Source organism: Pagrus major, chromosome 6 (assembly GCF_040436345.1).
Source record: "Pagrus major chromosome 6, Pma_NU_1.0".
NCBI classification, from domain to species: domain Eukaryota; kingdom Metazoa; phylum Chordata; class Actinopteri; order Spariformes; family Sparidae; genus Pagrus; species Pagrus major.
Window position 1 is genome coordinate 38,799,300 of NC_133220.1, and position 26,603 is coordinate 38,825,902.

The following is a 26,603-nucleotide window of genomic DNA, read 5'->3' on the forward strand; positions in this document are numbered from 1 at the left end:
CACTCTCCCTCTGATACCTGAAGTCCTCCAAAGGGTCAAGGGGGGTCATTAGACAGTCCTGCTGGTTGCTCCACGCTGGCTGGTTAGACCATGGTTTCCAGACTTGCTTCAGCTGGTACAGGTTCACCTGTGGCAACTGCCATCCTGATCAGACATCCTGGTAGGTAGATGGGGAGATTCAGCACCCAAACCCAAATGCCTTCTGCCTGTGAGTCTGGACTCTTGTAGTCCATCAGACATTGAACAATGCTAGAACCCCATTCACTTGAGCTGATTACTTCTTAAGATGGAGAATCTTTTTGGATTGGTGCTCAAGCATAAACATTGACCCAGTAACCTGTTCTGGGCCACTTGTCCTCCACTTCCTGTAGTCTCAGTTGGACCAAAGCAAGGCAGCCAGTACAATTAGGGTTTATGCCTTGGCCATTTCAGCTTTCCATGGGGGGACTGATGGCCTGCCAATGGGTTGGCATCCTGCAGTGGGTCAGTTTCTGAAGTGTGTCCAGCCTGTACCTTGCGGGCACCAAACTGGGACTTGCATCTTGTGTTGAAATCTCGCACTAGGGCCCCATATGAACCTCTTGCTAACGCGTCTTGAAAGCTTTGTCTTTCAAGACAGCTTTGCTTTTGGCTCTCTACTCTGCAAAATGGGTTGGAGAGCTGTGTGCACTCTCTGTTAGTGATGATTGTTTACAGTGGAGAGCAGATGGTGTCAGGTGTCACTTTGGCCTAACCCTGCCTTTTTGCCAAATGTACTTAATCCCCAGTCAATGAATCAGGTACTGGAAGTAGGTCAGTTTCAACCCTCTTCCTCCTCCTTCCTTAGAGGGGGGGGGGGGGGGGGGGGGGGGGGGGGGGTCCTCACCCTCTGTCCAGTTAGGGCACCGCATGCAATACTAAGGACGTCTCATTCCCAGCTTTGTGTTTGCTATGGGAAGGCCAAACTAGGGTTACCGCTTTCTAAGCAGCGTCTGTCACATAGGTTTGACAGGCATACAAGCCCACTCAACCAGAAGAGTAGCTACTTCATGGGCTGCACTGAAGAGAGTTCCTGTGGATGGTCATGGTCCACATCATGTACATTTGCAAAATTTTACACAATTGATGTGACCTGTTCAACACCAGTGAGCATTGCTGCGCTGATGTCTGTTGCCCAGCGGTGTTCGACAACCAAGTTTTTTTTTCTTTCTGTCTGTCAGAGTGAGGTCGAAACAGTACATAAGTTTTGAATGTAACTATGGATCTGTGAGATCGAAGGATGACCATCATGGTCCTTGTCGCTCAGAACACTCTGAGGCATTCAAAATAAGAGGACGAGCCAGAAGTAATCCCTGCTTTTAGAGTGCGGGAAGTTCCGCCTCCGTGGGTCATGGGCATGACTTTGTTTACATGAGGTGTCGAAAGTAGGCAGAACGAACGAAGGCATCTTCAAGCGGGTAGCCCTGTTGATGTTAAATGAGATGCAAATCCCTGACAGGCCAAGCCAAACCGAGTCAAGCCATGCATGCACATGACTCGCCCCAGACAGACCAAGAGAGATGCACTGCAAGCTAGCATATCAATTTAACATCTGTTATTTGCAAACATCAAGCTTGAAATGGTGAGAATATAATTTTACCTGAATGCTGTGCAGCAATTCACTTTCATTGTTTTTTTCTCTTCATTCTGGCTGAATGTCTAGTCGAAGTTGTAAACATTGACACCCGCTTTGACACGGATAGGAGGGTGTGCCCTTTGGTTAGTAAGCGTATAGAGCAGCTGGGCACAGCTTTTAAGTGTCCAAGTGGAACAAGCAGAAGACCTGTGATTCAATCTGCTTTTGTTGTCTGTCACATATTATTCTGTTACAGTACTTTGATTTACCCGCCATTGTGGCTGTGTCGCTTCTGGTTTGAACAACAGCAGTCTTATTTTCATGACTTTCCTTAACATTTGATAAAAAGGCAGTGACGTCCATCCTGTCTTTCCAGCCCATCTCGTTACTACCCAGTGAGCCATGGGGTCTCGGCTGACTACTATGGTTACCCTGGTGGCCCCCAGTATGTGGAGGAGTACCCTCTATACTTGCCAGGGGTCCGACCTGACAGCATCTGCTCTGTCTCTGCTGTGGGGGGGTATGACCGACGTTGGATTGTTGACGAGAAGCGCCAGTCACTGAGGGATGAACACTATCAGTTTTATGGACCTCCAATGCCCAGGGACCAATGGAGGCAACAATACTATTATGGAATGGAAACATCCATGAAGCGTCTATCCATTCAGCCACGCTCCAGGTCTGTGCCCAGGTCACCGTCCTCATCATCGGGGGGGCCCTTCTCACCGGTGCCACCCAACTTTGCCTCACCGGCCCGTTCGCCATCTGCCCGCTTTGAGCGGTTTCCAGCAAGGATGAGGGATGACGTGGTCTATGCTGATCCCTCTGTCTACAGCCTGAGGAGATCCTCCAGCTCACCAAAGGTGAAACGATGAGTGTGCATGTGTTTGTAGCATAATACAGTGGATATACAGTGGATGATTGCTTTTGTTTAGATTGTTTGATTTTTGTTTTAAAATATATGAAAATTACTCAAGGGGATCTGACATCTTAATTTGATGCTTTTATCCTACAATTTCACTCAATATTACACTGAATGAAGGTTTTAACCTTCACGAAGGTATTTCATGTAGTTAAATGAAATACAAATGTTTCATCGCATATAGGATAGGATTTTCAGTTTCACTTTTTTTCTATAATTCTGATGGTAAATCATCTTTAGAAGTGCAACAAGATTATCAAAAGTCATTGGGGATGAAAGAAAGAACCAGAGAATAATAATTTGTTTTCATATACTTCACTCTAAAAACTTTTAATCATTCTTGCCTAAATTTTTCCCTTTTTTTCCCTCATTACCTTTTTTCCTTCCTTCAGTACGAGTACCATGGAAATAGGAGGTCCTTAAGCCAAGGATTATACCACTACAACTACCCTAGGTCCCCCTCCATCCACAATAATATGGTATGTGCTGCTCATGTGCTAATACGTATTCATCTATATTACACACAGTCCTGTGTTGGTGTGGCACAGTCTACAGCATTTTTTGCACTTTGCATATATGTGTAGATTTGCTTTGCAACTGCTCTCAGTTGTGCAGTTTCTTCCACACACCTGTCCTCTATCTACAGTGGTATGAAAAAGTTTAGGCACCCCTCTGAGGCTGCATAATAATTTACTCTGTCTTCACAGAAAATGATCACAGTGGCATGCCATTCATCTTCTAATAAAAGCTGAGTACTAGGGTATTTTCCAGACAACAATTTTTAGTGTAGCAATATTAAGTTGTATGAAATTAAATCAGATGTGAAAAATAGGCTGTGCAAAAATGTGGGCACCCTTGTCATTTTGTTGATTTGAATACCTGTAACTACTTAGCACTGATTAATTGGAACACAAAATTGGTTTGGTGAGCTCATTAAGCCTTGAACTTCATAGACAGGTTCATCCAATCGTGAGAAAAGGTATTTAAGGTGGCCAATTGCAAGTTGTTCTTCTCTTTGACTCTCCTCTGAAGAGTGGCAACATGGGGGACTAAAAACAACTCTCAAATGACCTGAAAACAAAGATTGTTCAATATTATGGTTTAGGGGAAGGCTACAAAAAACTATCTCAGAGATTTCAGCTGTCAGTTTCCACTGTGAGGAACATAATGAGGAAATGGAAGACCACAGGCACAGTTCTTGTTAAGGCCAGAAGTGGCAGGCCAAGAAAAATATCGGAGAGGCAAAGGCGAAGGATGGTGAGAACGGTCAAAGACAACCCACAGACCACCTCCAAAGACCTACAACACCATCTTGCTGCAGATGGTGTCACTGTGCATCGTTCAACACTTCAGCACACTTTGCACAAGGAGAAGCTGTACAGGAGAGTGATGCGAAGAAAGAAGCTTTTTCTGCACACGCCACAAATAGAGTCGCTTGAGGTATGCAAAAGCACATTTGGACAAGCCAGCTTCATTTTGGAATAAGGTGCTGTGGACTGATGAAACAAAGATTGAGTTATTTGGTCATAACAAGGGGCGTTATGCATGGCGGCGAAAGAACACAGCATTCCAAGAGAAACACTTGCTACGCACAGTAAAATTTGGTGGAGGTTCCATCATGCTGTGCGGCTGTGTGGCCAGTGCCGGTACTGGGAATGTTAAAGTTGAGGGTCTAATGGATTCCACTCAATATCAGCAGATTCTTGAGAATAATGTTCAAGAATCAGTCACAAAGTGGAAGTTACACCGGGGCTGGATATTTCAACAAGACAACGACCCAAAACACTGCTCAAAATCTACTCAGGCATTCATGCAGAGGAACAGGTACAATGTTCTGGATTGGCCATCCCAGTTCCCAAACCCTGTACAAATCACTCAGTCTGGAACTTTTTCTTTCCTCTACTCCTCTCTGCTTTTCTTTTCCCAACATCCCACTGGAACCACTTTCATGCACATATGTGTATGAGTGTATGCATGTGAGTCTACACATAAGAGAAACTGGGCTTGATGACAGAGAGCATTCACATAAAAGGTGACAGCAGCATTTGACCAAGTGCAACCATGGACAAGTCTGCTGCTCCAAAACAAATACTGCTCAGAATATTCTCCAGAACAACCTCAAAGGTACTGCATACTCAAAAAATATGCTGTAATCATAACATGGCAAACTCAAGCCCAACAAGAAACATGGGCATATTGACCTGAATGTAACATTCCGTAGTAAAACTAACACAATGTAGTGTCCAACTTTACGCCTGTAAAGGTTAACTAAACAATGTTAATCAGCCTGCAAGCTGTAGCCACCCATTTAGCTATCGCTGTTGAAAGTTTGTTGCATGTAGAGTTGTTCAGGCGTTGTCTACCGTTGTCTGCCTTTGGCGAGGGGGAGGAGGGCTCTGAGCTGTGTGCTTGGCCAGCAAATGGTATTTGAGACTTGACATACTCCGGTGGTTACTAATTCACATCGACAGTAAATGCAAATAACTTTGTTCTTGTCGAGAGAACCATCTGAAAAGACCCTTTTCTTTATCCATTTCTGCCCAAGGAGGTTTGTTTCTGCTTGCCATCCATAAAGTTACTGCTGCATCGCTTCCCGATTTCCCAAACTACAGAGCGGGCTGAGGGTCATAATGTGAATGTGGATAACTGGATAATGAGTGAATGTCCATTGTGGCTATTTGAAATAGTCCCGGTCAGCCAATGTAAGCTTTGGCCCGTATCCAGACAGGGAGTAGGCAAATAGATGTTGCCAATGAACTCCATGTGTCTCAGAGTGTCAGAGCTGTAGGAGGTGTTGCAACAGTGTGGGCCAGAACATCCATGGACAGAAAAATCCATCTGGTGTTTTTCAGTGGAACAGTCATGGGTCAGTCGTACCTGCAGGACATCATCCAGCCCATCATCATCCCCCAGTGGAGCCAGTTCACCCCAAACTTCATGTTCATGAATGACAATGCACCCCGACACTGTGCTCATGTGGTCACCATGCATTTCAAGCAGGTTGGTGTCCCTCACATGGAATGTCCAGCCATGTCACCCAACCTGAACCCATAGAGTTGTTATTGTTGTTAATCATAAGACACAAAATAAAGATGTCACAGATATATATATATATACCTAAAAATAAAAAAAATATCTCTCTCTCTCTCTCTCTCTCTCTCTATATATATATATATATATATATATATATAGATATGTAGCGTATGGCAAAATGCGCTACAACAGCGACAAAAATAACGACAAATCCAACTCAACAAACAAACTCAAAGTCCATGTAGCGAATGAGAGTGAACCTGAGGAACCCTATGTGGACGTAGTGACAAAAAATTAAACAGATAGAAGGACTGGATAATGACACTGAAAGTGAATGATATTCGCCTGGCATTGACGCTGGATACAGGAGCTCAAGCCAATGTGATATCATTTAAAGAAAATCAGGCCCAGACCTAAACTGCATGCAGCAAAAGTGATAGTAAAAGGATACTCAGGAGCAGAAATACCAATGAAAGGAAAATACATTGTGAGAGTGACACACAAGAACAGGCAGCATACACTTGTATTCATAGTGGTGACAAAGGATGTGCAAGTTATACTGAGTTTATCTGCCTGTAGGAGACTGAACCTGGTATGGTGTGAGTCTGTGGTTGAAAGTGAAGGGGATACTGACTATGATTCGCTCTTGACAGAATAGGGACAGGGACAGGGACCTTTTTCCCGGTCTTGACTTGTCTTGTCTTGGAGAACACACAATCAGGGTGGAGAAAAGAGTGTCACAAAGCATTCATCCTTGCTGAGAAGTCCCATTCACTCTTCAAAAGTCGCTGAAAGCAGAGTTAGACAGAATGGAAAGCTTGAAAGTTATTGAAAAGATTGAAAGCCCAACTGAGTGGTTGAGTTTCCTTTGTGGACAAAAATAATTGATAAACCAGTCTGCATGGATCCACAAGATCTAAACAGAGCAATAAAGAGAGACAAAGTGTTTCAAACTTTGTAGAAAGTTTGAAACACTTCAAACTTTCTACAAGAGAAGAAATCATGTCCCAGTTTGCAAATACACAGTATTTCAGTAAGCTAGATGCATCATCAGGATTTTGTATGCTTAAGCTGGATGACACAAGCTCTAAATTGCACACATTCAACAGTCATTTTGGCAGGTACAGATTCCTTTGATTGCCATTCTGCATTGCTTCAGCCCCTGAGGTGTATCACAAGACAATCCACCTGATTTATGAGCACCTGGAAGGTGTGGTTACATCAATGGATGACATCATAATATTAAGCAGGAAAGCTGAAAATGATGAGAGACTGAAAAATGTTCTGGAAGCAACAAGAAAAGCCAATTTGAAACGAAACAAAGAGAAGTGCCAGCTTGGAGTGAGAAAACTGACATTTTCGGGAGACGTCCTGAGCAGTAAGGGCATCAGACCAGATGCCAGAAAAGTGTAAGTAATTGAAAAAATGCTACGGTCACAATGTAAGAAGGATGTACAGAGGATTAATGGAATAATAAACTACATGGGCGAGTTCATACCAAACCTCTCTGATAGGATAGCAGCCCTGAGACAGCTAACTGAAAAAAATAATTAATGGGAGTGGAATCATGAGCACGAGAAGTCATGGAGTAATCTGAAAAATGGTGCTAACAGAAGAACCAGTTTTGTTTTATGACCCAGCGAGAGAACCCTCAAGATGTCATCACTGAACAGGTTAGGAGCTGTTCTCCTGCAGAAGTATGATGAATGGCAACCGATTGCTTATGCATGGCACGTAGATGCCGAGATGTGATATGCACAAATCGAAAAAAAGCTACTCAGCATAACATGCTGGTGAAAGATTCCACCAGTTTGTGTCAGTCAGTGTTGAATCCAACCACAAGCCACTGATTCCGTTGTTCCAAAAGCCACTCAATGACTGAAGGATGATGAATGAACCCTAACCCTGCAACAATACACACTGGATGTATTGTAGACACCGGGCAAGCTGATGTACACAGCCATTGACCATTAAGTGCCAGCAAACAGTAGGATGAATGATGATGTAAACTCTTATGTGAACATTATTAAGTGCATGGAACTTTGTGCATGGAACTTTGTGCATACAACGTGAAGTCCGCATTATTCACACTCTGATGGTTTAGTGGAAAAGTCAGTTCACACTGAAGGCTGAGGTACAAGGCAAAGGACAGTAGCACTGACTACTGCTAGAGCCTGCTGGTGTAACCAGCACAACCCCTCATTAGCTCTCTCGCCTAAGATCAAACCTGCCCATCCAGGAGGACCTGCTGAAAACAATGTAGGGAGAAACAGTGAAGAGATTTAAGAACAGCAAAAAGAAAAGCAGAAGATCCATTATGACAGAGGAACATGGAAGCTAACTGAACTTCATACTGGGGACCAGGTTTGGGTCAAGACAAAACAAACACATGGGAACAGAAAGCTGCCATTCTCAGTTAAGTACAACCAAGGTCATACAGCATTCAGTCTGTCATCAAGACATGTGAAACCACCTGATAGACTTATTGAACAGATTTAAGGACACTTTCCTAGTTGTGAGGTTATGAATTCATAATCTCTCTACATTTACTATAGTTACACACTAAAGTCGAACAGACTTAAGATGAAAGTAATATGCCATACTGTTGATACATACATTTTAGTTAAGAACTTACTTGAGTTTAACTGTTTAATTCATAAAAGGAGAATACTTTCATTTTGAGAAAGGGAGATGTAATGATAAGAGCAACTAGTAATTTCGCTCCCTTATGTGTCTGCCTGTCAGATGGAGCATCCACAGTGTGAGCTAGATGAGCTGCAAGTTTACAGATGGTGTTTCCTGCAAACTAGTGAACGATTGAAATTACGTTGATAAAGTACAGTCTCTTGAAATTACTACGGTGTCGCGATTGAAGAACCCACTACACAAACAAAACAGCAGTAACGTTACCAGATGCCGGTTGACGATTGAACTGTCAATGGACATATGGACATATGCTATACATGGCTAGATTGGTATGTTTGTGTAGCTGATGGTTATGGAGGGCGCATATACTTTACAGAAAAAATGTGTGGGGTCAACTCTGTTATTCCTAATTCCCCATCTTCTTCTGTTTAGTTTTCAATCCAGGATAGCCACTGCAGTACAGCAAGCACTCCCAGTTTAGAAGACCAATCGATTCTGCTTAGACAGAGCACCGTTTTTGCAGTGAGAGGCTTTTTTTTTTACATTTGTTTTCTGAATGTCACTACAGCCACTTTTTCCTCTAAATTTGTGCCCTTCTGTCTAGTTCATGGGTCAGCAACCTTAGGCTCTAATGAGCATTCATTAATATTTTCACACGTGGCTACTCTGCAGTGGGTTATTTATTCTCATTATGTGCCTGGCATTTCTAATACAATAATACCATGTTTTGGTGCAAAAGTTTAAATATATGTTCTTTTAATGGGTAATGCTATGACCAACAAAACACAAAACTGAACTTGTGAGGTGAAAAAAGTATCCACTGGCATGCATGTGGAATAGAGTAGCAATACAGAACTATGTGTAGATAGATAGATAGATAGATAGATAGATAGATAGATAGATAGATAGATAGATAGATAGATAGATAGATAGATAGATTTTATTGTCTGTCATGAGTGACAGAAATTCTTCTTTGACAGGCTCGTATAAAAGAACATTAAAAACAAACATAAAAAACAGAGGAGGGGGCTGTTAAAAGCAGCAGCAAAGTGTTCATTTTTGATTATTCAGGGTGGTTATTGCAGAGGGGATGAAGGATTTTTTATAGATGTTTTTCCGGGCCAGTGGAACCTTATAACGTTTGCCTGATGGCAGCAGCTGGAAGCAGTGGTGGAGAGGGTGAGAGAGGTCTTCTGTGATCAGGGTGGCCTTCCTGATCACAGACCGGCTGTGCAGTTCTGAGAGGGGGGTTTGTGGTGCTCTGATGATTTTGCTGGCCTGGTTAACTGTGCGGGATAGTTTGGCCTTGTGTTTACATGAGAGGAAGCTGTACCAGGAAGAGATGTTGAAGGTGAGTATGGATTCAATGAGAGACTGGTAAACCAGAGTTAAAACATGTGTGCTGACGTCAAAAGTCCTTAATTTCCTCATCAGGCAGAGGCGCTGTTGTGATTTTTTAAAAATGGTGTCTGCATGCTGAGAGAAGGAGAGGCAGTTGTCCAGGTCAGTTCCAAGGTATTTAAAAGACTGGACCTGATCCACAAGCTGACCCTGGATGCTAAGTGGTTTGAAGAGAGCGGTTGCTGACTCTCTTCTGCCCCCGCAACACAGTTCTTTGATTTTTTGGATATTTAACTCAAGACAGAGCTGGTTAAACATCTGGGCCAGGTTTCCAACAGCCTGCTGATACCGGTCCAGAGCAGTTTTGTCAGTCAGGTGAGCCATCAGGGCCATGTCGTCCGCATATTTAAAAAGGCTCATTCCCTCACTGTCACAGGTGATATTGTTCGTGTACACAGAGAAGAGAACGGGAGATAAAAACATAACCCTGGGGACACCTATGTTTAAAATCAGCTTGTTTGATTTAAAACCATTAAAAAGCACCTGTTGTGGCCTGTCATTTAAAAAATTCCTGATCCATAAAACCAGTGTGGGATGAACTTGGAGGTCTAAAAGAGCACAGAGTAGGGTGTCTATGTGCACAGTGTTAAAAGCAGAGGAGAAGTCCATAAATACGATCCTGGTGTGAGGATGTGGAGAATCCAGGTGTTTAGTGACGGAATTCAACAGTGTGAGACTTGCGTCCTCGACACCCCTTTTTGCCCTGTAGGCAAACTGAAGAGGATCGATTTTGTGTGACAGCATTTTGGCCAGGAGGTCACACAGGACTCCATGCGTTTGCACAGCACGGAAGTCAGGGCCACTGGTCTGTAGTCTTTCAGCTCCTTAGCTGGTGTCTTTTTGGGGATGGGAATTATAGTGGCGACTTGAACCCTCCCTGTGTCTGTGAAAATTAATAAAATAAAAAGTAGCCTTCTTTTATAATAAATAAAACATATAGCAGCAGCCTAGCTTTTAAAACAGTAAAAGTTAAAAAAAATATATAATAGATCTTTTCTATGTAATGTTGACTGAAGTCCATCTAAATGTGTGGTGAATTCTTTGAAGGTTTCCGAAAGTAAGTGCTGCTCTGTGGCTGTGAACATTGCTGCTTGCTGTTAAATGCTGGTTTTTGCCATGGTGGATCTGTTTCATATCTGCTCATAGACTGCTTATGAATAGCATGCATACCCAATTATCGTGACAAGTTGTACCTGTGTTGTATTTGTGAGATTTCATGACATTGGATTGAGCTTATCTTTATGAAAACCATTTTAATTCCATTCTTAGCGCACTTTATGGAACAGGACCCCATACGATACCTTATGTGCCCCATAAGATAGTTGAGAGAAAATGTAAGATTTTTTTTATTTCCAAAAAGACCAAAGAACAATGAAATAAGCAGATTTCAGACAGAAACACTGCAGCCATACACATCTAATTAATTATCTTTATAGCGTTTAAGTTGATCTTTGCCCAGGGGCTTTAGAGCCCTAGTATGACTGGCAGACTGATTGTGGTGCTATCTGTACAGTGTGTATTGATTGATTTCCATGTGTTTTGTTGTTGCTTGGCTCAGGAGGACATATTAGACCTTCAGCTGCAGCGCAACCTGGAATACTTAGACCAAAAGGTAAGAGAGCACCGGCACGTGCACACTACGGTGCCATTACATATTTCATACATTGTGTTTCCCACACTGCAAATTTGAAATCGCACATTTAACACCCTGAGAGTTGAAATTAACACTCCCCCAGAGTTTATATGTGAACCACTGTAAAAGTGTTAAATTAACACTTTCCAAAGAGTTATTTTTATTAACACTATGACAGTGTTATCTAACAAACTCTTATAGTGTAAAATATTAACACTGTAAAGGAGTACAGTAACACCTAACAGTGTTAAAAGTTCACTCATTTGAGACACTCCTGGAATAACTAGTTAACACTGCATTAGTGTTAACTTAACACTGGATGGTGTTAATTATACTTAAAAATTACACTACAATTTAACTCGTTTTGACTGATACCCTCTTAAGATTAACATTGTTTGAATTAAAATGTAATAACCGTTAATCTAACCATCCTTCAACGCATGTGTAATAATCACTCCAGAAAGTACTGCAATGAAAGAAACATTTATTTTTCTTTAAGTAAGGGCTTCACATACAATTTGACAACCAGAGCACTCAAAACACTCTAAAATAAAACACTGTCCAAAACATGAGGTAGCCTGTAACTGTTGTTGCCCTAAATCAATGGTTCTCAACCTTTCTGAGTGGTGACCCAAGGAAAAACAGGCTGGTCATTCAGGACCCCTGTCCCCCCAGCACTGAGACTTCTGACTCTCAGTTTTTAATTGCAAAACATGAAGAGGTTTTTGCACATATTCAATCAGAATTCATGTACAATTGTACAAATCAACTCAATAAAAATGATTTTAAGGCAAATTATATATATGTTAAAGGCATTTTTCCTCAACATCCATTTGGAGACTCCTGGAAAGAATTATGTTTTATATCAGAATTAACTTTAAATGTCAGGATTGTGACTTTTATCCCAGAATTGTGTTTTTTTATTGTAGAATTGTGACTTTTTATTCTTAAAATTTTGACTTCATCTCAAAATTATGAATTTTTTAATCTCATATTAATTTTTATCTCAAACTTGTAAAAAAATTTAATCTCAGAGTAGCAACTCCTTATTCATAGAACTGTTATTTTATCTCAAAATTGTGATTTTTGTTTTTTGTCCCAGAATAATGATTTTTATCTCAAAACTGTGACTTAGAGACCCCTGAAACTTATCTTGGGGCCCTCTTGGGGGACACAACCCACAGGTTGAGAACCACTGCCCTATACAATGCAGCCATCGGGCACAACATAGAAAAATGAGTCAATACCATAAGACATTTGAATATCAAAAGGCTTAAAGTATCTCAAGTCATCAGGTCTGACAACAAAAAAATTGTGCATGTTGTCAACAACATGAAAAGCATGAAAATGTTCTACAAATGTAGTCTCCATCTCTGAGACCAAAAAATAAACTTCACTTCTCAAAAATATGCTAACAATCTTATTGAACACTGGCATTTCATCAATGAAATCTGTGCAAACAACAAGACCTGTGTGATATTCAGTGCCATTATGTTTAACCCAAGTAGTAACACTTATTTCACTTGACACATCAATTTGAAAATGCTTTGAAATCAAATCACCATTTTCAACATCAGTCAGTATTTTGGATTTGACAGGCCCAGACTCAATACCTTTGGCAGACAATGATTCCCAGTGATAGGCAACAGCTATCTGGTGTTTTTTTGCAAGCGACTTGGTTACGTTCTTGAAGTTTTTTATGCTTGACTTAAAAAATTTATGCTTGGCTTCATACCTCATACTCCAAACATGTACTAAGGGACCAATCTGACGTATGCATTCAGGATAATGGATCATGAAATGATGTTTTGGGATTAAATTATTTTGAGGATACAAGTCTGTGAATAACCTGTGATGCTCTTCAGTAAGATGCTTCAAAAATACAGTCATGCCCTCGGTAATACTTGGAGCAAAAACAATGTTAATGATGTGCAACAAAAGCAACAACAAATGCCAATGTCTGTCACCTTCAGGAACAACATCACCAAAGATCAGAGGGAGATTCCGAACGAGGCATAACGTTTGACTAGCATTAAGCCCAATGCCACTACCAGTACATGTCATGTTTACACGTGTTGGACGATTCTTTTTATCCATGAAGCCATAGTTGAATGCATATACACGCTGGAGTATGTTTTCATGAGAGATGAAGTTTTGATTCATATATTCAAAAAGTAACTTAATTTCGTACTGTGCCACACCTTCTAAGATATCGTGCATGATGTCAAAAACAAAGTTATCTGTTACACTGAAGTATGACAAAGAATTGAGTATACTATCACGTTTGATCCCAAAACAAGAATTTTCCCTTGGATTTTCGACAAGATAACTGTAATGCTCCTTATTGGTTAATGCGGTGCGTAACGACACCCGTGGATCATTTCCGCTGAACACTGTTTGAGCTGAAGTTTTGTCAATGAGAAACATCCTACAGTAGTAGTTTGCACTAAAAGACTCCACATACCCAAGAATCGAATTTAGACCTAAATTGTCACCTGTTACTTGGGCAATGGTGCCATAGAGAGGTTGTTCAGTAAATGACACTTTCATTCCATTTTGTTCTAGAACCTTTACATCGTCAACAAACGGAGTGAGTATTTTGTCAATGCCGTACTTTTTTGCATCATGGGAATGAAATAAAGAAATAAGATGTATATTCATGAGGGATGAATTTAAACGTGGCGGTAAATTGCGGAGTGTAAAATATAAACATCCTAGCTTATGAATGCCTTGTTTCGACCCTAGTGGATTTGATGTTTCAAAGTCATCATAATAAACTTGAAGTTGCAAAGCATTTTTTGATTTGGAAAATAATGGGTGATGTTGGTAATATTTTCCATCAGAGAAATCCTTATACAAGTCACCAAGAGCAGCAGGGTTATTAATATGACGACATACTTCACCATTCTTGAAAATGAACTCTAATGTTTTGAACAAAGGTATATAAATGAAAGTGTCATTCACTGGCACCTGTTCATATAATCCAGTTACTTTGCTCCTCTTTGAATAATATCTGACCCCTAAATGAATTTCTATTGGTTCAACAAGATCCCATTTCTCACTAAAATACTTGGTCCATTTCGAGTTGGTGTTTAAGTCACTAAAGGGATTAAAAGTATTGCTGAAGACTTCTTCCACTGCATTTCTACTAGGATTATCAGCAGGCACTGCATCCAACACTTGCTCTTTAAGACTTTCATGAACTTCATTGACATACTCCTCCATGCTTTCAACAACAGATAACACAACATTGTTTGCGACACCACTGCCTTGCAACTTCGCAATAATTGAAGCACACATATCTTTTGCCTGATCTTTTGACATATGAGATGTTGAGGGCTGACTGATCATGTCTAGGGCCATGTCATTTAAATTTTCTTGTGAGCTCTGTTCACCCATGTCTGACTGATGTGGTGTCTGGATATTAACATCGTCACTTGTGCCCATGTTAACAGCAGTATGACAATTATCTAAATGCTTTCTGAAACCTGCATAACTTTTAAACTGCAGTGAACATCCTTCTTGAACACAAACAACAACAAATTTTTTGCCAGGATATAACCCATGAAAAAACTTAAGGTGCTGAATTAGTGCACTAGGTGCATCATGCAAGGATTGGCAAACGTGGCACTTGTACATTGTTTGAGAACTTTGCTCTTGGATCACAATGATGAATGTGGCTCTTTGCTGTTAGGCCTTCTTTTACTGTGGCAACACATTTTTGACTTAAAACCAAATTTTTTCCGCGCCAAAATCATAAAAAAAAGAAAGAAAAGTGACCAATTAGGTACATTACGCAATGAACTACAGTTGTTGCACATTGTAGAACCTGGCCTTTAGCCGCTATTCATGAATTTGGCTCTCAGTTCCTTCACCTTTGGACTTTCTTTTGTGGTGTCAACATCAATACCTTAGACTGTTGTCTGGAGGAATGTGAACATGTTGTGGAGAGCGCTGTCGTAGGTTACACTAAAAACGAAGTGCAGTTTAAAGAGTTCATCAACCGCTGCTAATGATGTGGTTCCCTGGCAGGGGATGAGCTTCTTGTCCATTACCGTGTAGTAAGTGCTGATGGCCCGCTTGCTGGTCCCAGAGGCAAGAAGGTATGGCTGGCGATGACCGTCTTGGTTCTCCAGGTGTTCTTCTAGGCTCTTGCATGACTATGGGACAAATGATATATCAAATTACATTGTAATCTGGGGTTTGACCAATGGTTCCCTCTGACATATTGTGGCCCAGTATATACCTTGTGAAACACAACAAGATGGCCCATAGCCTGAGCTGCACTGATCTTCTGCGTTTTCTTTTTTGTAGGCTGAGGTGGCAGGATATGAAGGAGCAGTAGGAAAGATGCCATATCACTGTCCCATTCTGAAGAAAGAAAAAAATAAAATAAAATAAAAAAAAAATTGTATAGTCACATGTTTCTTCAGTTGTGTAGTGTTAAGCCACATTTTCAGTATTATGTATAACCCAATACACTGGAAAACAAATGTTTTGGTCATTAACTGAATACCTGGGCGATCTTCAGAGGCTTCATCATGCCGATTCCTGGCAGACTTCAGCAAACTCTGGAGAACTGGGGTAGTCACAAGGCTCTCAGCTTCTCTGATCACCTTTCCTTTAAATGCTGTATGCCACTTTTCAAGCAGTTTGGCAGCTGTTTCTGGTCCAAAGAGGAGGTTAAAATCTTGAGGTATCTGCAGTACCAGAGATGAAACAGAAATATTGGTTCACTTTATATTTCTGACTACCAAATTGTAAGATAATGGCTATGGACTGCGGTCACGGAAACAAATAACAATACTTGCCAGCCCCTTTGTGTCCAGCAGCCTTGGGAACACAGAGAGTACTGTGTGTGATTCCTCAGAGTTGTGGATGAGACGCTGTCTATATTCAAAGGTCTCCTTCATTTTCTGCAGGATGATTTCTCTGTCACTGGTGTGGTTCATCAAGGATACAACCTCTTTGCAGCGCTCTTCATCCAACTGACCACCAATCTCAGGCTGGTTCCTCTCGTGTCTAGGTCCACCTCCCTCTGCTGTCTGTGTTTTCGGCTCCTTGAATCCAAGTTTTGTCTTTCGCTGAATTGTCTTGAGTCGCCATGCCAGAAATCCAGAACCACTTTGGCTGTCGTAGAAGTGCTCCTTAAGAAGGACAGAGAAATAACCGCATTCAGCCTAATGAGTGAATAGCAGGAAATGAGCAGAAACCCCCTGATCATAGTACACAGTTATGGTCAAATTATTTGAACAATTTTTTACAATCTTTTTGCCATTTTACACAGCCACAATGAATTTGAAATTAAACAATCAAGAAGTGGATTAAGTGTAGACTTTCCACTTTAACTTAAAAGGTTACACAAAAATATAGTATTTGCCATTTTATGCAGACTATCTCAATTTTCAGTGGCACACAGGTACTTTGTAAAATTTATAATGACATTGGTTATCAGAGGTTTTTAACACTTAGATGAAAATTATTTGCAACCAATGACTGGCTGAAGTCTACAACCATTCAAAGCGGTATTAAAGCAGAGACCAATGCATTTTAAAGGGAATTTGTATTTTCTTTGAACTACTCAGGAACTGGACAACAGAAATCAATATAAAACCAACCATTAACTTCCATTCAAATGCATTGGTCTCTAATTTATTACCAGAAGAGAAAAATGTCACAAATGACCACTTTTAATGATTGCTGACTTCAGACATTCATTGAATACAAAGGATTTTTATCCAGGTATTAAAAACTAGGATTATACCTATCATTATTATCATCTTTTGAATCCCTGATAATGGAGGTACTCTGAATAAAATGGCAGTAATTCCTAAAAGGTTAATGCCAAATGTTTGGGAAACCCCTTAAATTAAAGCTACACGTTACTCATATTTTGATTGTTTCTTTCAAATCCATTGTGGTGGTGTATAGAAACACTAACACTAACACTGGTCAAATAATGACGAACATAACTGTAACTGGAGGTCAGGTAAAAGAACAGTTTTAAGGCAGTTCTCAACAGTAATCCCATGTAATTGCTGACAAACAGAAATAGAGGGTCTGCATTATTGGCACCACCTGAGTGGTTGTGGTTGCTATGAAAACGCAGCGCTATGCTATAGTTAAAACAAATAAAGTCTCATTTCAAGGCTTGCAACAAACACTTCTTTCAGTTTTGCAAGAGGTCTTGATTCAACTTTTAAGTTGTTTTAAGCACTGTAGATTTCTGCTGCTGCTAAACTGTAGTGTGTTAAACTGCCAAGTGCATCCAACATTTGGCCCACCCTATTTATCAGTGAGGGCAGGCTAAATATTTGAGAGATCTCTTGGTATATCAATTAAGATCAACATAGGCACCAACTCCAGTATGAATAACCACTTCTCAAAACAATTACAACTGTCACAAAACAAAATAATGCTGTGTATTAAGAGACATAAAACTTACATATCCTTTCTTGGAAAGGGGATCTCTTAATGCAGGGAACAAGGTAACAATGCCCAGTGCGTATTTCTCTTTAGTTACACGCTGAGGGATTCTCCTGAAAACAGAATAAGGAGTATCGTTTGCTCACATTCAAAAGCACCTATGCATTATGGGGTTAGAATTACTTAAGTAATGCAAGTCAGCTAGTGCTGAATTGAGCTTAATATGACAACTACTGCTTTTCTCAAAACTCATTTAAACAACCACTGATGTCCTTCCACTATCTGACAACATTTTTGGAAATAGAAAATTGGTAACTTTGTCTCAAAATATTCACCTGCCATACGTTTTGCAATTATATACCCCAGGGAGAAAAATACAAGATGCTGAATGGCTGCCACCACACAACTTTTCAATCATAAACTTACCCTTCTGTCTCAACCATGTGAGCTGCAAGAATGTTAACCATCTGCCTTCGTCTACTGTCACAAAGAGTCCCAGTCTCATCATATTCTTCAAGCACTGTTGTCCCTCCTGGTTTGGTCTGCAGGATCTGCTTTATCAGCTTAACAAAATATGACCACACTGAATTAGAGCATTAATTGTTACAATGCAGAGATGCACATTTTTTTCTAAAAATAAATAAAATCCAATACGGCCAAGTGCAATATCCATACTGCAAAAGCTGCATTTTTTGGATAAAGGTCAAATGAGTGACAAAACAGCACATGAATGAAGTCCTAAAACACTACAGATTTTAAAATGACATCAAACCACTAGAAGAATAACAAAATTAAATAATTCAGAAAGGTGAGAATTACAACTCACGTGATCAAAAATATCTACATGTAGGAATCTGACAATAAACTCACTTCTCTGGCTGAAAAGCTGTGACAATCCTCTTCATCTCTTCTAGTTCGCTTGAGTGGTGGTCTTGATGTTTCACTGTCACTGCTAATGGACACAGAGCGGAAACTCCCACTGGGTGAAGATAGTGGCGTGGATGGAGATGATGAGTGAGATACGCCGAACTCTAAAAACAAATGACGGAATAAACAATTCAACTTACTTGAAGCATAATTATGGGTTAAAATAATAAGGAAAATAAATAAGCAAAATAATACCATCATCTTGACAATCCTTGATTACAAAGAAAATCCCCTCCACAGTGGACAATTCTGCAAACACTGTTTCGTCCACCTCAGTGCCAGAATCATCTTCCACAGAGACTTTCACAGGAATGGAGAACTTTTCTCTCACTGAGTAAAGACATTAAAGACAAAAATTGCAAATTGATGAAATTATAAAATATGACATCCTCTCAATCTGAGTTACTGCTTATTTATAATTATTGAGAAATCTGCCTTCAGAGATGAATTCATTGAAATCAGCAGCTTGGAGTTTGATGTATTTCTTCCGATTCTGATATTGCACTTTAATGATCATTTTGCCATACTCAGCAGGAGCCTGCACAGAAAGGGACAACAGGGCATATTTTAGATTTCACTTTTATGCTTCTTGAAAATATAACTTCCATTTTGTTTTTTAATTGCTTAAATGACAATTAAAATCACTACTCTGACATGCTCTCTGAAAGATCAAAATATACTTTTTGGAACTGGAGGTGGTGGATTTGTAGATGTTCTCTTTCTGCCTGACTGGCCTGGAATTTAACATACTGCTCTTCACACTTCTTATGATGACTGCGATATCTTTGCAGCCTGTCAAACATACGAACTGAAAAACACAGAATATGCCTCCCTTTATGCTTGCTCTCTAATTATCAGTTACTTGTGTGATTTTACTACTCAGATCCAAACAATTGTTTCACTGTAGCCAAAAAAGAGAAAGAAATCAACAATCCAACCATGATACCACATCTGCAGTTCACTCAAAACAAATACTACTCAGTCTGATTGGAAAAAATATAATTTGTTGTCATCTGAGTACTTACATAATTTAAAATTAATGCAGAATACAGGACTCTTTCACTAATGATCTAATCTTACAGTCACGTTTGCATAAGGAGGCTTTATAAGATGAAAAAATGCAGCTCAACTTTAGTCACCTGCAGGATGAGATTTTAAACAGGGACCCTCTGTTTCATGTGGATTGCTACAAGTCAAGACACACACAAATTAATTAAAACCACCGGAGAAGCAAATTAAAGCCAACAAGTAGGTTAAAGTAAAGTTACGTTGGTAACATTTTGAATGTGAGAGCAGCTAGCTGCTACAAGTATGAGATACAGCCATAACTGGCTTACACGTTTTCAGTGGGCTAATATTAAGTGCTCACTGAGGAGACAGTGCGCGTTTCTGCCGCGAATGGACGCAGCCACAGCTCAAAAACGGTTAAATATCAGTTAAACTTTCTGTCGGACCAAAACTCTGTTTTTAAAAAAGAGGTATGTTAGCTAACGCGTCTCAAAACGGGCCAAGTTAAGCTAGTTCACGATCATCTTTATCGCGCCTGCCTGCTTGTAGATGCACGGCGTCAGGAACTCGTTACTAATGCCACAAATTTTCATCGTGTCTCCAAAATTTGAACCAAAAACTCATTACAAGCAAATTTTAATGCAATTCAGTTGTAAAATATCGAGCATTAAGTAAGAAATACTCACCAATCTTCTGTTTTCATGCTCGATGCGAGAGGAACAAAATGGCGGCTCTCACATTTCTCAACGAGCTGTCTGCACCTGCCCAAAGACACGCCCCGGATGTTGAGAAAGTACCACTGTAGGTGTTGAATACCTGAAACTCTGAAGATTAACACAGACAATGTCCTGCCCTCACTGTTTTTAACACTAATGCAGAGCTCATAGTAGCACGGACAACACCACAATCTCAACACTTAACTCTACAATGGCCCAACACTAGAATTTTAACTCTGGCGAATTTGCTGTGCAGTAAGTGTTAGAATGGTTAGCACCTGAAGTTATTTAATTATTAACTATTACAGTTGTTACTTCCCTGTGTTGTTTCTTTCCTTCCCAAAGGCACTTGCCTGTACATAATCTTTAAAAATGTTACTAGCTTTTCCTAAATCAGTTCCAATGTTGTTCTAGTCTTCCTGTCACATATGCTTGTCATCAGGTCTGTAATCTGAGCTGAATCTCCAGGTGCTTGAGGGAAGCCATCTAATTTACATAGTTACCCAAATGGGAAAGTGCTCCTCAACAGCAACCATTCAAGGGGAGGGAGCACTACAGGGAGGCCTCAAAGTGATATGCTTATACATGCCATGCGATAACATGAACCTGACTCAAATGACAATTTAAGCCTATTTAAGCCTTTTCTACTATCATTGGGAACTCATACCAAAATCTCTAGGTACAGCAGTGAGTATATTGGATAATGTTTAGCTTCTCATGCAGCATTTCCTCTTAGGCTACTTACAAATTGCAAACCAGGATTGATGGACCCTAAACCCTAACTTCAATCTAGGGGTGGGCTGACAATTTTGGATCGGGATCTATGTTGAAGGCACCGAAAATCTACTCTTTAGGCAAATTATAGAGATTGTGGCATTTAATGTCTCTTACTACTGTTTCCAATCTTCCCATAATCTCAGACACTAGCTGGGACACAATACGTGAACATACCGATAGAGTGATGTAGCCAACTAGATGGCCATGTTGATTGGATGAATTACGTAATGTGGTTCTTTGTATTGTAAATAATGCAACAAGACTTATAGCAAGTGGCATGGTGGATGAGGACCTTGTATCTTTAAAGCAATATTGTGTTTTAATAGTGTAAATGGAGAAATTCATAGGTTACGTATATCATGTCTGGCTGTAGTCTACACAGCGTTTAAATATTAAGGAAAAAAATACCAAATGAGATCATGGATATTGACTACAATTAAATAGATCGTGATATTATTTTTTGGCCAGATCGCCCACCGCTACCTCTTTTATTCCTAACCTAATGTTAGGAGGACGGTAGTATGAGGACCCAATTGCGGACAGACAGAGAGGTACAGGTGGAGTTTCACAAGCTTATTCTTTGTTTAAATGGGAAAGCAAGCTGAGGGTCCGGGGCGTCTGTGGAGGGGGCAGGCTAAGGGGAGAGCAGGCCAGGCTCAGAGGGGGGGGGGGGTGAGGGTGAAGGTCCAGGTCCAGGGCGTCCGTGGAGGGGGGGCAGGCTGAGAAAGGAGCAGGCTGGGGTGTTACCAGGCAGAGACTGGTGGAGCAGAGCGGGGCCGGAGAGCAGAGCAGGCAGGCGGATGCTGAAACAGAGGAACAAAGTCAAAATGTATTTCTTATCTCAAGTCTTGGTTTATAAACTAGAGTCGAGCAGATGTAACACCTAAACCTTAAACAACTTAGTTGATGGTGTTTGTTAGAGGAGAACACATAGTTTGTCATGGACCTCTGCCACCAGAGGCTGCTGGGCAAAAAAGTAATTGTTATTTGCATAATGAATAATTTAATATGCATTAAAAATTAGGCTGTCATTTAATTGAATGCAGCCATATTCATAATAAATACTCGGAGGAACACATTGAGTATTAAAAAAAAAAGATTTCAATGTTGACTTCATAGCTATGGCCTTGATTTAATGGCACTGTATCATCATAACAAAACAAAACTGAACATAACTCACCAGAATTGAACAAAAAGTGGCTGTAAATACTATAATTTATTGCCCCCTCCTCCTAGTTGCATCCCACTCTGGTTTGTGTGTCTTTTAATGATGAATCATACATATTGGGATAACATTTAGACAGTCTCTCATGAAAGGTGTTCACAATGTTGTACTCTGTTGTGCACATACAGTAAAAGAGACAGACGTAGTTCTGTAAAAGCTGAATGGTTAATCATTTGTTCAATCTCTGTTTTCACAGGTGCCTCCTTTCCACGATGTCTACAGCAGAGAGTTACATCCCACATTAAAACTCAATGAGATTGAAACCAGTGTAAGAGACTTAACAGTGCACACACATAATAAACATACAAACACACTCTTACATCCAGATGATTCGCACTTTTCCACATACACTACATGGCCAAAAGTATGTAAACAGCGCTATCTACATATTTAGACCTGGGGTTTAGGCCGCTGATTAGGATGCTATATTATCTGAGATCCTGACTAACTTTTTCACCTAGTAGCATTGGTGCTTAGGAGCACCAATGCTACTAGGTAGCATTAATAAATAAACAGAAATAAGAATGTTCTGGTTTATTTTAAAGGAAAAAAGTTCCACGCTAATGCAAAAATGGACCCAAATGCAAGAGACACACAGAAACAGGCAGGTAAAATAACAAAAAGTGAGCTTTAATGCTGATAACCAAAATCCAAAATCCAAGTAACAACAGGGCAGGCAACAAAAAATGTCAATGAAAAGGCAGGCAAAGGAAAACACTCAAGTAATACCAAAACTAGGGCCCATATTCACAAACATTCTGAATATTCTCTCAGATAGCTCCCAATGATTTTGTAAACTTCTTAAAGCAACCCTGAGCAAGGAAGGGACAGAAACCTTTATCTTAGTGAGGAAGTGTGGTTGACCCCATTGTGACACATTCTTTTAAAAGCTGTGATTGGTTGATCAAAAACATTTATATAAATTCACTCTCGGTGTTAACTGGTAGGAAATTGACAAAGAAATCAAAAGGCCTTAACATAGGATTTAGTCTCTATTTTGAGTCTCATTCCCAGATGCTTTGGAATGTTTGATGAGTCAGTCGCCATTCCAAAGCATCAGTTTTTGACGAATTGGTAATGAGACTCAAAGATAAACTTTTCTTACGAATAGCACCTTTACGATATGGTGTAATAATGACAATTATATTATGTCATATGTCCAGTGAGGAGTGTTGTATAGCAAGAGGGAGACAGAGCATGTGTTATAATTGTTTGTGTCATTGTTGTGATCACTTTAATATCTGGCGTTATAGTGTTATTGTGACAAACAATATCCCTGCACGATCTACACTGTAACGTTTCATTGACTAATTGTCATTCATGGTTTGGAGAAATTTCTCCTCCCTCTTTGTAAATCCAATCTAAGGCTCTTAAAAGTCCTCCTCCCTACTAAAGAGCTCTCTTAAGGACTAAGATGCTTTGTGAATAACTCTTTTCTTTACTTGGATATTGTCCTTATTTTGAGGAAAATTTCTTACAAAACATCATAATTCTCAGAAAATTCTTTAGAATTTTGCCACTAGAAGCAACTCTCAGTACTAGGATGCTTTATGAATATGGCCCCAGAAAACCACAAGGAACAAATAAGTAACACAGGGAACACACAAGGACTGGGGAAGAGGCACAAGAGAACAGGAGAAGCGTGGACGAAAGCAGACAAACCAACCAAGAGTGACAGAACAACACAGGCTTGAATACAGAATAAACTGATGAGGGGATGAGGTGCAGGTAGAGAGACACTGGGAAACGGGACAACAATACACAAGAGGATATAACTACAAAATAAATCCACAAATCAACAAATCAAAAAACCCAAACCATGACATTTGAGAGGCATTTTCCATGACTTTTGAAAGGGGGGCTGCAGCACCTCCTAAAACCCAATTATATAAAAACCATCAATTGATTACAAAAAGTTTAAACTGTGTTTAAAAAGTGTTATAATTGTGTCTTTCTTACTTGGATACAGGTTTGCTCTGTTTTATCTTTTTATCCAATTATTGGCATAGATATAAGTCCATTATTAGATTCCTTGTGTTGTGGACAAAACATGAAGGTATTTTACAGGGAGTGTCCCAGTGAATCCAAGAAACAGACATTAGGGTCAGAGAGACCTTTGACAGGGTAACTGCTGTACACAGTGACACTTGTAGCCAATAAGTACAATTTGGTTAAAGCTCTTGACTATAACATAGATCTGACAGCTAGAGATTGCTCTAAAATATGGAGGTTTGGAAAAATATTAATTCAATTATGTTTCTATGCACTTGTACTCCCTGGGGAGCAGGGAGTGATAGGGAGTGATGGGGTGTGTGCGACGTGATACGGAAAACTTACTAAGCTCAGTGTTACTCTACAATTACCTGGTTTATCAGTTCAGTTTAGGGACTGCAGACTAGATTGTCTAGAACAGACAAACAGTGTTTCAGCGGACGGGTCCAACGTGAGTTGAGTGCGCATAGGCAAGTTCACCTTATTTACGTGATAAGATGACTATAGATCAGATTACCCAGCATCAGAGATAGATTGCCCTATTGTGACGGAAACTTGAAGAATGGATGCTGTTACTGTAGCAGATTAAGAACGTTGGGTTACAGGGTAACCCTGGTTCTCTGAGTATAGAGAATATCTCTCCACCACATATAGAATATATGTTATGGGATTGCTGACATCCTGGCAGCTGACGTGAATAATCATTTAAGACACACCACGCCTACCGTGACTTCCCCTGCGCCGTCTATAAGTAGACCCCACTGCGCAGAGTACCGTTGATTACTCTGATTTGAACTGGTCCCGAGCGACCTCGATGTGGAGAGATATTCTCTATACTCAGAGAACCAGGGTTACCCTGTAACCCAACGTTCTCTTTCGTATGAGAATATCTCTCCACCACATATAGAATATATGTTATGGGACTCTGTAAGACACACCGCGAGGGTACCAAGGAGACAGAGCAGACGCCGCTCCTATAGCCACTCACTCTGGTATTTTCGAATGAGACGTCACCGCCACCGGGTGCAAAAACCAAACAAAAACACAGTGTGTGTAAATCACCCAAGAACTATATACAAACATTTGGGACATCACCCTGGCTGGTCTAACACCAGCACAGGGGCATAGTGGATTCTTCGTCTATTTCGAAGTGGCCCTCAGCACACGCTCACCGAAGGAGGTGCTGGCAGCCACATTCAAACAATAAAACCGCATAAACGTGGTCGGGGTCGACCATGTAGCGGCTGCACATATCTCTGAGAGGGTGGCGCCCCGCCATAAGGCCCAGGAGGTCGACACGCCCCGCGTGGAGTGTGCCTTTACTCCCACTGGCACCGGCTCGCCTGCTTCTCTGTATGCCTGTTGAATTGCCTCCACGACCCAATGGGACAGCCTAGCCTTAGACACTGGCTCACCCAGGCACTGGGGCCTGAAACAGACAAACAGCTGATCTGTTTTCCTGAATGCCGCCGTACGCTGAATATAGATCTTCAGTGCTCTGACCGGACATAGCGCTGACTCCTCCTGACCCTCGCCTGCCTCCTGGGAGGGCCTAAGGGAGCGCAGCTCCACTGACTGACTCAGGTGAAAGTCGGTGAGCACTTTCGGCAGGAACGCCGGATTCAGACGCAGGATGACTCCTGTGTTGTCTGGCAGAAACCTACAGCAACTCTCATGTACAGAGAGAGCCTGCAGTTCCCCCACCCTCTTGGCTGATGTTACTGCCAAGAGGAATGCCACTTTGAGCGACATCCACTGAAGGCTCACAGATTCCAGGGGCTCAAAGGGCTCCTGCTCTAAGGCAGACAGAACCCGACCCAGGTCCCACGTCGGGCTGGCTGGCCTCCTGCTGCGTGGCACAAGCCTCTGCGCACCCTTCAGGAACTGTGATAGAAGGCCGCTGTCATCCACACATAGCCTAGCCTCACCCACACGAGAGGCCTTGATGGCTGCCACCACACCTCTCAGGGTTGATGGTGATTTCCCCGCCTCCAGGAGCTCCTGCAGGTACCTAAGCACCTCTGGGGCCGCACATGTCACTGCGCTGATCTTGTTAGTGGCACACCATGACACGAACAGCTCCCAGCGATAAGAGTATGCCGCCCTGGTCGATGAGGCTCGAGCACTCTGCAGGGTCTGAACCACAGAGCTTGTGAGCCCCATGTCTAATAGACCGGCCCTCTCAGGGGCCAGGCCCAGAGATTGAGCCCCTGGGGAAAGGGATGAAACAGGGTCCCGTTTGCCTGGCTCAGCAGGTCCCGGCGAACTGGCAGTTTCCATGGTGTCCCGTCCAGGAGTGGTGT

General features: G+C 41.1%; 2 protein-coding genes across 2 annotated transcripts in view; one reads left to right on the plus strand and one right to left on the minus strand.

The window, feature by feature from the left end:
- plekha6 (pleckstrin homology domain containing, family A member 6) overlaps nucleotides 1-26,603 on the plus strand; it is a 176,630-nt gene that overhangs the window by 66,017 nt on the left and 84,010 nt on the right. Inside the window, exons 6-9 of the mRNA XM_073468089.1 lie at nucleotides 1,971-2,457; nucleotides 2,909-2,995; nucleotides 11,155-11,208; nucleotides 22,505-22,576. Of these exons, the coding sequence (XP_073324190.1) occupies nucleotides 1,971-2,457; nucleotides 2,909-2,995; nucleotides 11,155-11,208; nucleotides 22,505-22,576 (700 nt within the window). The remainder of the gene's footprint in view (nucleotides 1-1,970; nucleotides 2,458-2,908; nucleotides 2,996-11,154; nucleotides 11,209-22,504; nucleotides 22,577-26,603) is intronic.
- LOC140997577 (uncharacterized) lies at nucleotides 15,141-16,370 on the minus strand. Its single transcript, XM_073467523.1, has 4 exons — nucleotides 16,041-16,370; nucleotides 15,746-15,929; nucleotides 15,476-15,600; nucleotides 15,141-15,389 (listed from the first exon to the last, which is right to left on the minus strand). Exons 1-4 carry the CDS (start codon nucleotides 16,179-16,181, stop codon nucleotides 15,141-15,143), a joined length of 699 nt encoding a protein of 232 aa, XP_073323624.1. The 5' UTR covers nucleotides 16,182-16,370.

What these genes read in the sequence shown, in the direction of transcription:
- LOC140997577 (XM_073467523.1), bottom strand. Translation starts at nt 16,181, where the DNA reads ATGAACCACACCAGTGACAGAGAAATCATCCTGCAGAAAATGAAGGAG. An exon ending in AGCCTCTGAAGATCGCCCAG is followed by an intron (nt 15,601 to 15,745) that starts GTATTCAGTTAA and finishes TTCTTTCTTCAG; the next exon opens with AATGGGACAGTGATATGGCA. An exon ending in ATCTTGTTGTGTTTCACAAG is followed by an intron (nt 15,390 to 15,475) that starts GTATATACTGGG and finishes TTTGTCCCATAG; the next exon opens with TCATGCAAGAGCCTAGAAGA.